General features: G+C 38.1%; 4 protein-coding genes across 7 annotated transcripts; 3 read left to right on the forward strand and 1 right to left on the reverse strand.

Moving 5' to 3' along the window:
• The first annotated feature begins 481 nt into the window (after positions 1–481).
• Positions 482–1,092, forward strand: LOC111481769 (RING-H2 finger protein ATL70-like). The gene has a single exon (XM_023127358.1). The coding sequence runs from the start codon at positions 562–564 to the stop codon at positions 1,060–1,062; it is 501 nt and encodes a 166-aa protein (XP_022983126.1). The 5' UTR covers positions 482–561; the 3' UTR covers positions 1,063–1,092.
• Positions 1,093–1,943: 851 nt separating this feature from the next.
• On the forward strand, positions 1,944–5,045 carry LOC111481784. 2 transcript variants are annotated; one of them, XM_023127378.1, is made up of 5 exons: positions 1,944–2,295; positions 3,441–3,542; positions 4,165–4,325; positions 4,689–4,833; positions 4,972–5,032. In XM_023127378.1, exons 1-4 carry the CDS (start codon positions 2,199–2,201, stop codon positions 4,794–4,796), a joined length of 468 nt encoding a protein of 155 aa, XP_022983146.1. In that variant the 5' UTR covers positions 1,944–2,198; the 3' UTR covers positions 4,797–4,833; positions 4,972–5,032. The 2 variants fall into 2 exon arrangements, with proteins under 2 accessions (XP_022983146.1, XP_022983145.1); XM_023127377.1 differs by having other exon boundaries at positions 4,689–5,045.
• Positions 5,046–5,091: 46 nt separating this feature from the next.
• On the forward strand, positions 5,092–6,788 carry LOC111481721 (uncharacterized protein At3g28850). Of its 3 annotated transcripts, none has more exons than XM_023127296.1 (2): positions 5,092–5,350; positions 5,593–6,788. In XM_023127296.1, exon 2 carries the CDS (start codon positions 5,731–5,733, stop codon positions 6,559–6,561), a length of 831 nt encoding a protein of 276 aa, XP_022983064.1. In that variant the 5' UTR covers positions 5,092–5,350; positions 5,593–5,730; the 3' UTR covers positions 6,562–6,788. The 3 variants fall into 3 exon arrangements, with proteins under 3 accessions (XP_022983064.1, XP_022983063.1, XP_022983065.1); XM_023127295.1 differs by having other exon boundaries at positions 5,092–5,334; XM_023127297.1 differs by lacking the exon at positions 5,092–5,350 and adding an exon at positions 5,362–5,382.
• Positions 6,789–7,651: 863 nt separating this feature from the next.
• On the reverse strand, positions 7,652–11,420 carry LOC111481582. Its single transcript, XM_023127086.1, has 4 exons — positions 10,785–11,420; positions 9,967–10,122; positions 9,182–9,868; positions 7,652–9,037 (listed from the first exon to the last, which is right to left on the reverse strand). Exons 1-4 carry the CDS (start codon positions 11,118–11,120, stop codon positions 7,919–7,921), a joined length of 2,298 nt encoding a protein of 765 aa, XP_022982854.1. The 5' UTR covers positions 11,121–11,420; the 3' UTR covers positions 7,652–7,918.
• Positions 11,421–11,980: the final 560 nt, after the last annotated feature.

Consider the following 11,980-nt stretch of genomic DNA (forward strand, 5'->3'; position numbering starts at 1 on the left):
AAAAAAAAAAAAAAAAAAAAAAAAATGAAATTTATGAGTTAGTTAAAGAGCTACAAGTTAGCACTCATTTGTATATTGTATTTACATCAGTAACCAATAAAATTAGATTAAATTTAATTTTTAATAAAAAATTATTCTATATCGTCCATATCGTCAACATTATGAACAACACAGTGTTACTCTCGTTCATTGTCAACCACGTTAACGTCATTTTAAAATTATATAATTTTAGAAATATTAAAAAAAAATTATTTACATAAAATTAGGCAAACTAAAGGTACACACGAACTAGCTAATAAAAATGACTAAATAATAATATTTTAGTTGAAACGAAGAAATTGATATAATATTTTAATGAATAAAACTACGTGTCAATGATTTAAAATTGGGAACAAACAAAAATTATATGATAATTGTGAAATTAAATTTGTCGTTATAAAAAAAAAATTAAAAAAAATTATTGTGTGGCCCTATCCATTTATATTTCTTCCCTTCTCCATCCATGGCAGAAACCAAAAATCCCCTTCTACTTCTCACAGTCAACGCCTTTTCTCTTGCCCCATGAACAACTCCACAGGCTCCGGCGGATCAGATGCCTCCGGCAACGTCGGCACTTTCCCCTACATAGTCGGAATTTCAGTCGGAGTTCTTTTCCTTCTCACAACCGTAACAATCGCCACCTATTTATGCACCAGAACCACCGTTCCGCAGCTGAATCGCCGTCGTCGGCCGGGGGAACGGCGGGATGTCATCGTCGATTTCGGACCGGGGCTCGAAGATGAGGCCATTAATGAATATCCGAAGATTCTGTACTCGGAAAAGAAATTGGAGGGAAAAATGGAGTCTGCCGCCGCGAGCGGTTGTTCGATTTGTTTGGGGGACTATAAAAACGAGGATGTTCTACGGTTGTTGCCGGATTGTGGTCATATGTTTCACAGCGGCTGTATCGATCCGTGGTTAAGGCTGAACCCTAGCTGCCCTGTTTGCAGAACTTCGCCCGTCCCGACGCCGCTTTCCACCCCTCTGGCGGAGGTGGTTCCGTTGGCCAACGGAAGGAGTTGAAAAATCTGACCTGTAAATAAATACATATATTCCATATCAATACTTTTAGTTGTAATAATTTTATATTTTAGGCTTAGCCAAATGGTAAATTTAAAAGTTTTAAAAGTATTTTCATAGATTTTCATTATTTTCTAAGAAATTTATGGTTTCCAAAGCCATACCAACCTAACTTAATTATTCAAACATCGGTATTACTTTTAACAAATCGAAAACATAATATTTACTAAAATTGTACGAACAAAATCAATCGATAGGATCCACCATCAATTCAGTCTGACACATACAAGATCAATCCAATTCACTTCTTAAACAAATTATCGTGATTCTCACCGCCTTTTTGTTCGTTTCTCACCATGTTTCTAGAAAGTCATCTTTTGTACTCTTTGTCACTGTGTTGGCCCTGCCAACGTTTCAGATAGTTGTTGGATTCTGTAACGTGTATATTTTGCTTATTTAGATCCTCGAACGTCGAGTGAACGTTTTTTTACGTTAACCTTTGGTTATAAAGGGTTTGTCATACCTTCTATTCACAGAGGGAGTATTTAAAATCTCGAAGAGTTGACCGGGGCAATTGATAGATCGAGCATGCCAAAAGTTAATATATTTTAAATCACTATTAAAATAAATTTTAGATTATAATTAATTAAATGAATAAAAATTAATTAAATTGTTATTGTTATTAATTAAGTAAAAATGATATAAATTCCATATAATATAATTGAAGTTCTAAGACTTCATTTTCAATTCTTGAAGTTGCTTTTCATATGTTTTTAAAATTTATTTTTTCAGTTCATTACTTTTAGAAAGTTGACTAAATTAATAAAAATAATTTTATAAATTTAATTTAAGAAAAAGAAAATGGAGTGTCCATAGAGATTTGTTTGTTAACAAACAGCTTGCTTGGCTTCTTCTCAACTTCTTTTCATTTCTTTTAGGAAATTTTCTCTCATCCCATCTGCCGATCCCCGATGAAGAAGGGATTCTTCTCACTCGCCAATGGAAAGCGTATCTTGCAGTGTTTTCCATTCCACTCCACCGAAATCCCCGTTTTTCTCGCAACCTCAGAGCTTTATTATTAGAAATTTTGAAGGTTTTCTTCAAATTTCTTGTTACAGAGTTCGAGAAAGAGCAATTCCATGGAACCCACTTCTCCGATGAAGCTGATTTTCACATTGCTTCTCTGGTTGTGTTTCGTTTTACAGTTCTCCTTCGCCACTCGAGTCCAACTCTGCGGTTTGTGCTTTCTGATTCCAATGCTTATACTCCGATTCTTTGATGTTTGAAGGACTTCGATCATTTTCGAGAATTTTTGCGTTTCTTTCTGAATTTAGGTTTTGTGCGTTCGATTAAATAAGGTTCTGACTCTGAATTTGAATGCTTAAAAGTCAATGTCACTGTACTGTTGAATACTTTTTGTTTTTTGATCTCTTATTTTAAACATTGTTTCTTATATCATAGTTGCATTTCTGGTACTGTTTGGGACTGTTCATCATTATTATAGAGCCTCAGTTTGATGTGTTTGAAGGTGAATAGTGAAGAACTGATGGTGGATATGTGAGATAATTAGATTGGATGGTTAGGATCCACTTCCAACAATATGCTTATGGCCCCCACCTCACTAATAACTCAAGAGCTTTGAGCCTAAAAACTTGTAAATCCAAACGATCTCACCCGCGGATTAGATATTGTCCTCTTTTTTTGGCTTTCCCTTCAAGATTCCCCTCAAGATTTTTATCCCCTCAAAGTTTTTAAAGGGAGAGGTTTCCACACCCTTATAAAGAATGTTTTGTTCTCTTCCCCAACCGATGTGCAATTCACCTCCCTTCAGGGCCTAGCATTCTCGTTGGCACTCATTTCCCTCTTCAATCAATCGATGTCGTTCTCCTCTCCAATCAGTGTGAGATCTCACAATCCACCCTCTTCAGGTCCAACGTTCTCGCTGGCACACCGCTAGGTGTCTGGCTCTGATACCATTTTGTTATAGCCCAAGCCCACCGCTAGTAGATATTGTTCTATTTGGGGATATTGTTCTATTTGGGCTTTCCCTCCAGGTTTTTAAAACGCAGCTGTTAGGGAGAGATTTCTATATCGTTATAAAGAATGCTTCGTTCTCCTCCCCAACCTATGTGGGATCTCATAATCCACCTCCCTTCAAGGCCTAGCATCCTCGCTGGCACTCGTTCCCCTCTCCAATCCAATCCATGTCGTTCTTCTCTCCAATCGATGTGAGATCTCACACTTTAACACCGGCATGGTGGCACCCCTTGTGTCTATTGAAGTCTGCCTTTTGTTCTTTAGTTTGATTGAACTTTGCTGTAATGGAATGCCATTTTGTGTTGATATACATATAATTGATATCTATTCGTTCACTGATGCAGATGAGACAGCTAAGTATGATATCATGGTGAAAGGAGTTCAGATATCTCCCAGCCCCATAGTTAGGGGTCGCCCAATAACTATGACCTTCAATCTAATTATAGGTACTCCTAAATTACCTGAAGATTCAATAATCGAATCACTGAACTTCTTTTCCTAGTTACAGGGCTTACATCTGCTTTAACAATTTCTATTCTTGAGGACTAACTACCTTCCTTTTCTTCTATGGAGAATAATGAGTTCATGAGTTAGATTGAGGTTACTTCATATACTTGGGCTAAACTATCATTCAAAGGTGAAAATTGAATACAAATTGAGTCAATCATGTATGTTTAGTTAGCTATTTTCTAGTATAAGGAGTTGAATCTCACTAATGAGCAGCTGGATCTTTAAATGGTCATAAACTTGCGTCGGTGTTTCCATTTGGACCGATTATGAGGTTCAGCTAAAAGATGACAAATTGTTTGAAAGTTGACTTTGCTTAGCACGGTTAACCTTCAGATTCCCATCTTTTTATGAATAAGCAGGATTAGAGGATACTTCTCTATCACTTTTGTTTTACTTCTAATTATCAACTTCCGTCCAATCTTTATTTATCCCTTGAGAGATAAAGGTGTACCGCCTTCCCTTCCTCTGTAGACAATCGTGCCTTACTACTCGTATATTATCCTTTGAACCTTGGTTCGAACTTCAGCTAATGACAATAACCTTGTACACATGGCACAGGTAAGCCAATCATTGCAGGAAAAATGGTTGTTGACATTTCATATTTTGGGTGGCACATGTATAGGGACAGCCACGACATTTGTGTTGAGACGTCCTGCCCTTACTCGTTTGGTGATTTTGCACTCGCTCCATTGCAAACGCCTCTGGCATTCTTTTTACCGGTAAGTTACTACTCATTTCATGTTTACCACTTGTGTTTGTATTTTTCTTGTAGTTTCTGGTTTTTTTTTTCCTTAAAATAAGTTAAAAGGAACAAGGTTTTATCGTGCCGTAATTGATCTAGTAAAGTCAATTGTCGTCTTCAAAGGATACGTGCTCTACCTTCCATTTTCTACTTCAGAACGCCAACTCCCAGTTATAGAAAAAAAAAAAGAGGATTTCTCATCTGAAGAGGTTCATGTTGACCTTATTATCCAAAGGAACTCGGATTGATTGGGACGAAAAATCTTAGATGTATACACACAATCATTGATTTCTTTTTCTTTTAATTATCATGCACTCTAACTATTTCCTTTTCCTTGCAGGGTTCATATCATATGCAGATAACCATTGTTGATGGAGATGATAACAAACTTGCATGCTTTGGCTTTGATTATGAATTGGTGATTGCATCACTATTTGGAGATAGCTAAGAGCTTTTATTTACTGATTATTCAGCAACTGATCTTTGTATATACGAACCCTTCTAGAGCTTTGGCACTTTTAGATCTTTGTTTGTTCCATGGGCAGACAACTTTGTACTGACCCTTTGAACTTATTCACGAGAATGAGTAGTGAAAATCACACAGATTACTTTGTTCTTTGTAGATACAAAGTGGAAAGAGAAACAATGGATTACCTCGCTCCGCACGACATTAATTAAAATAAGTTTTACTATTTGAGGAAAGATTCAACATTTATATTTATTCTTGTTTTAATGTGATCATTGATGTAAAGAAATATCTTCCTATAGATGTTTGAATTCTTGAACTTGATATTGATATACTTTTTATCATTGATGTTTTCTAGTCTCTTGTATGCATAATTACCATAAAAAGTATTGTTCTTCACTGAGCTGAGGATTACAAGACAGTACGGTAGAACCGATGGGAGAGGGACTTTGAACAGTATAGGCATGCATTTGTCCCCCGACGAATCATGAAGCTTGTCGAAAGAGCGAAAGCACAGAAGGTTTGTTTAGCCTCTGGTATTCACTCTTTTCACTTTGCTGCTTTTCTCGTGAGTATACCTAATAGGTGGGGTCTGGTTCTTTCTTCTTATTTGATTAGTTCATACCATGGTTGATGGACCATTGTTGGTGATGGGTCAAGTGTGAGTTAGACAGAGTTGCCTCTCTAAACAATGGCAACCCATGTCCCACGCTAAAGTCATAAATTTAGGCAGAACTCTGAAAGCAAACTAACAGCTTTTTTTTTTCTTTTCTTCCAGACTCGACTTTCTAGCTATTGGAATCCAGAAGTGAAATGTGAGTTCAGATCTTTCTTCTATCCTTCCTGATAATAAGATGTCAAATATCACCCAACTTCTATTTAATGATGTGATAACAAGAAGAAATAGATCAAGGAAATGAAAGGAAGGCTGCTGAAGAAGATGAAGTTCTTTCCTTCCATTTACTCTTTAAAACAAGACCTCTCGCTTCTGTCAGGCCCCACTGAAAACCCTTGTAGCCAAATATGTGAAACCCCACCAGTAGTAGAATGTAGCATCATATCCCAACATTTTAGAGATCCAAGTGAACTCGAAATTAGTGTCAGCGACCGAAACCATCCCGATCCCTTCATAAGGTCCGAAGAAATATTGGCTACCAAACATGATTTAGAGGCTCCATGCTTATCAGACATGACTACCATGGAAACAAATGGTGGGCTCCAAGTGAAAGTGGACAATCATCAAGAACATTCATCTTTATTAGACTTTGAAGAAAGGTGCCCACCAGGAGGAAGCAAATCCATTATATTTTACTCGACAAGCTTGGGATGTATTAGGAAAACATTTGAAGAATGCAATGGTATTCGGTTCCTACTCGAAAGCTTCAAAGTGTTGTTCTTCGAGAGAGATGTATCGAAGCACTTGGAATTCAGGGAGGAGCTATGGGAAGTCTTGGGGAGCAGGGTGATCCCCCCGCGGCTTTTTATTAAGGGAAGGTACATTGGAGGAGCGGATGAAGTGGTAGGCCTGCATGAGCAAGGAAAACTAAGGAAACTGCTGGAAGGCATACCACTGGACTTGGCAAATTCATCTTGCTCTTGCTGTGCAAACACCAGGTTTCTGGTGTGCCCATGCTGCAATGGCAGTCGCAAGGTTCTTAAAGAAGACGACGACCACAACAACTCGTGGTATAATAGATGCACTGATTGCAATGAGAATGGGTTAGCCAAATGCCCCATTTGCTGCTGAAAACACTATAATCTTCCCCATGTAACATCACTCACTGTCTACTTCTATGTAAGTCCATATCTTCTCTCTTAGAATTTTCCGTTCATTAGCTAGCTTTTAGAACTCGCTGGCCGTGCTTTGTTCAAATTCTCGACTGAATTGTAGTGTTTATGTAGTTCTTAGCTATCTACTTTCCTAGTATACCATATGTAAACATAGAATTTCTAGCTACCAAAGCCACATTTTTTTAACTTTCTTTTCCTCCAACTTACTTGTGGATGTTTCAATGGAGAATTTCAAATAGCAGCAAAAACAGGATCATCCAAATAATTGTATATTTGTATCAAACTGATTGAGAATGATGATGGGCAGAGGAAGACAGCACATGGCTGCTTTTATAAAAGCCTAGAAAAAGCCATTGATTGATTGATATCAAAAGTTGGGAAGAAAAGTGTTGGGATTACAAGAACTTTATGTTAAAAGGGAAAAAGACAGCTTTTTTTTTCATTGTTTTCCTTTCTTTCTTTTACCCTCCTCTCCCCTTTAGATTGGCAAGAAAAAAGAAAACTGGGGAATGGGGAAAAAGTACCATCAATCTTGCAGGTCAAATGGATTAAAAGTTCAATTACCAACCCTATTAGCCACTGATGAAGAAAGAACTGATATTACATTATGAGTTTGATATCAATCTCCGTTTATGTCAAAATGAGTATGAGAAATGAATGGATATAAGATTATGAGTTTGATTTGAAACGTGATATTAAAACAAAAATAGGGAACTGTTTGAGAACTGCTGCTAAACATTGCCTCCCACTATGATTATTCCCTGTCATTTGGAGAAGCATAATAATTGTGGTGAGAGAAAAATAGAACTAAAACAAGTTGGAGAGGCTAAAGATGGTTTGATAATGCACTAGAAAAGCCCAACACCTCAGCATAGCCTCCACCGGCCTTTACCAGCTCTGCTGATAGGACACCACAAATGATAATGGAGCAACAAACAAGTGTGATAAACTTATGAACCACAAATCAACAGAGCATAATATCTCATCCTCAACCACATCATGAACAGGGAATTGAAACCAGAAAAGGAAAGCAGGAGCAAGAGAGCTGATGTGATAATTCACAGGAAGATTACTCATTTATGTCCAAATGTACGGTCTATGTCCATGGAAGATGATCAGACAAATTATAGGGAGATTAGATACCAAAAAGCAAGCAAAAAACACAGACAGTTGCTCTTGACATTGCTGCTGCTACTGCTGGCATACCTATACTATACTGCATGTCCATTCCCTCCTCTTTGTTAAGCTCTCAATCACTTGCAAAAAGAAAACTAGTTAGATTAACCGACAATTCTACAATTTACATTTAAAGCCTATGATGTAGCAACAATGTCTGCTAGTAGTGTGGCATCGGGACTTTGTGGCATAGAGATCGGATCTTTTGAGGCGTGAGAGGAGTCAGGTGAAGGTTGCAAAATCTGGGTGTAGTTCAGTTCGATCTGTAGTCGGTGGTGAAGTGGGGTTGACGCCATTAGACCCTTTTTGATATCGGCTTGCAGTTCCCGAATGGGGATAGCAGCCAAGAAGCTCTTGATGTATTCTTTACAGGATTCCTTCCCGCGACACAAGACTTCATCTTTCTCCTTCATTGGTTCTTCAGGCTGTGAGGCTACGTTCTCTAGTGTCAAGCTCTCTTCCTTTCCACTGGCCTGTTGGTCCTTGGCCTCAACTATTTCTGCAACAGTCTGCTGATCGTTAGAAGTCTTTTCGCCAGCTGACTGGCTAGTGTCGGGCATTTTACAGATTGTAGTGTTGTTGTCAAATTTCAAGATGTAGGCCTGATTGCATCCTTCATAGAGCCTCTCCCCTAACGTGTCGATGATATAGTACGCGTCAGATTCGACCTTAAGAATAAAGAAATGGTCGTTCCAACTGACAACATAAACCTGTGGTTCACTGTCGTCTGGGCAATCTGTCACAGTACGGCTAATCTCATCCCATATGTTATCAAAGGACATGGCACCATGCAAAAATTCAAATCTCGCCTCATTTATTCCTTCTGGATGGAAAAAGCCAATGAAGGACTTCCTCTGAACCACAGAAAGCGGTCGGATTTTGGCTTGAATGACCGTATCTAGATCAAAATGCTTGTCGGGGAATCGTTCCCGATATATTTCATTTTCACAGAGTTTCCTCCATTCTAACGAGCCATCTCTGATCAAACTATCAAATTGAGATTTTATAGGCATGAGATTTTGGCTGTTGTGGAACCAATCAGCAATAACAGCTACAAGAGCAGTGCATGCACTTTCACCCGCTGCCCGCTCGCTACGTTGATCAATAGAAGCAAAGAAGACCTGTGTTTGTAGCTTCATATGTCCATCACGGCTTACAATTTCCTTTTGCTCCCAAGTGCCAATTGCAAAATTATCATCCCCAAATTCAGAAACCGATGATCGATTCGCAGTTGAATCCTCCTCTGTCTTTTGCCACTGCAATAACCAACTTTAACTTAGCAAGAATTGTAGAAAAGAAACAGAATATCGAGATATCGAGTAAAAGCTTGGTGGACATTCCTCATTATCATTAACTAAAACGACACGTACATAATCTGTATATGATTGCAGAAATCTTACCCCATGACTAAGAGATTCATCAGAGCTGAGCTGCCTTCGATCATGATCAATGTCGTCACCACCTTCTTCGCCATAGGCCTTCTTCAACAATGGCTCTCCTTTTGCCTTGGGAGATCTAAAACTTAGTTTTCTCTTCCTCCATGGCAACAGGCCACGCTTTGAACTCTGTGGCAAAGGTTGCTCAGAGGCTGATGCAGTTGAATCCTCCATGCTCGAGCAGCCCACATCTGATTTTCGATTACTATAGTAAACTAAATTTTCGTCACCGCCATTGATCTTCATATCAGAGTAATGTGATCCTCCAGCATAATTTGCATAGGCCAGAGTGCCATAACTAAAGGACTTCCTTATGTTAGTATCCTCCTTCCCTTCATCTGTTTCCCCTTCCTCAATGTCATCAAATGAATCAGAGTCGAACGGGTAGCAAGACTCACCATCCTCACTCTTGGCAGAACACCTCCCCTCACTGCCCTCTTCTTCATGGCAAGCCTTTTTTGCCTTTCGGGTCGACACAAACTCCGTAAAAATCTTTACTTTCCTGAGGCCAGCTTTAAGAGCAGAGAGCTCATCTTTTTCTGCTGGGACAATATCTCCTGACCACGGGGGAGATGGAGCCGGGGCTACCGATCTCTGTACAGGCTGTGATACAACTTGAGCAGTTCTTAGCTCCAATAAGTTCAGCGATATCTGTACGATCCACCATAAGAAAAAAGCATGTGAGATAACAACAATTTGAGTGGGGGGAAATAGCATTAAATATTTAGAGGAAACAGGAGGATACAAACCCAGAGAACATGACTGGTCTCAGTAGCATTTGTGGATGGATTAAGGGGTATCGTCAATTGGAGCTCTTTTTGTTCAGCCACAGAAACATATTCAGACAGATTAAGAGATGCTGATCCAACAACCTGAACTTTGTTTTTCGACCCTCGATTTAAGCCCTGAGTAGGGAGGGAAAGAAAACGAGGGTTCAGGTTCAAGTTCAAGTTCACTATCGACCATTACTGATAATTACTCACAGCAAAGACAGAGAATGGGAATTCATCAAGTTCATCCATATAACTCTCATGTCAAGGACAAAATCAAACAACAATAGCAAAGAAACATTTTCATCCATAAGATCCTGCAAATCTACTAGAAACCCACTACTTGCCTCATTTTCAGCATAAAACATTCAAAATAGTACAAAGAAACAAAATCCAGAAACTCACAAAATCAGAAGTTACAAAGGTCAACTCCCTTGATGAATTGAACTGCCCTTTAGAAAGAACCATATCTTAGTTTCAGACTCTCAGCTAAAGCCTCTTCAAAGACCATAGAAAAGATTAGAATTCTACATAAAAGAAGTGAGAGCTCGCAAACTATCTGAAATGGCGAAAGATCACCCATTATTGCTTCCATTCAGTACAAATCTTAAGGAAGAAAATACCCAAAAAGTGAAAATTATAATCGCAAGAAAAGGAAAAACCAGTCTGATAGGAAAAGCTAAAAGATGAATAGTCAAAATCAAGAAAAACCCAATGCCGTGAACCACAAAAAGTAGGCAAAGATTGAATCGAGGACAACAAACAACAAAAAGACCCAAACTCAGACGCAAACTCACATTGAAGGCAGAGAAAACGATCTCCCATGGATGAAACACATTCTCCTTGTAAGCAGAGAAAGTACAAACGCTCTGAAACTCTTCATCCCACTGAGCGACGCCGTCCTGATCCAACCCATCGGCCTCCTTGGTGTAATTTCTCTTCACCGCCGTTCTCCTCAATGGACTCAAAGCCATTTTCGGGCCCTTCCATTTGACCTCGACCGTCAATTTATCAACCCCCTTTCCATCTCGCGGCGGGTCAAGCCCTTCGAGTCTCTTCACCGCAAGCCTCACCTCATACTTCCTCGAAACAAGCGGCGGCCATGGCCGCCACTTCATCATTTTCACTACCATCGGTTAATGCAAGAGAAGAAAAGAACCTGATCCTATTGAACCCCCAACAGAAAAACAACAAAAGGGGGCACCGAGAATTAGGGGGAAATTCAACCCCAGAATCTTCCAAGAAACAATTAACGAAACCCCTGATCAAACAACGCAAATCCGGGGAAAAAGAAATTGTGGGTTTGTGATTATAAGAAGAAAGGGTAAAGAAATTGAGAGAAAGAGAGTGGAATACTATGCCGTTGGGTTTGGCTTTGAGATGAAATTAGAGAGAGAGAGACAAAGGTAGGGAAGACGGGCAGTGGAAGTCATTTTATGGGGAAAGAGATAGAAGGACAGAGAGATTTATTTTTATTATTATTATTATTGTTTCTTTTTTTCTACAAATTCATAAATTTTGTTCTTTTTTCTTTTTCCCTTTTAATTTATTTGAGGGGAAAATAAATCACCATTTTGACCAATCTCATAGGTAGATATATAACTTTATATAATTTCTATCGAAAACTTAAAATATCCTAATTAATGTGTAATTTTTATTAAATTATAAAACATGTTAATAAACTTAAATTTTAATATTATTATTTAATAAGCTAATCTACCTAATCTAGGATTGGAATTTAATTATGGTTCTGGATCATCTGTTATTTCTAAAATTTTTAACTTCATTTGGAGTGGGTCCCATAGTTAAATGAATATCTCTATTTTACAAGTCAATAAATGGGTTCTAATAAATTTTTAAACTTATCCAGACCAAAATAGTATTACAATTCTCCATTTCAAAAATAGTAATTATTTATCATAAAAAAAAAAAAAAAAAAAAAAAAAAAAAAAAAAAAAAAAAAAAAAAAAAAAAAAAAAAAAAAAAAAAAAAA

The sequence above is a fragment of the Cucurbita maxima genome, unplaced genomic scaffold (genome assembly GCF_002738345.1).
Source record: "Cucurbita maxima cultivar Rimu unplaced genomic scaffold, Cmax_1.0 Cma_Scf00007, whole genome shotgun sequence".
NCBI classification, from domain to species: Eukaryota; Viridiplantae; Streptophyta; class Magnoliopsida; order Cucurbitales; family Cucurbitaceae; genus Cucurbita; species Cucurbita maxima.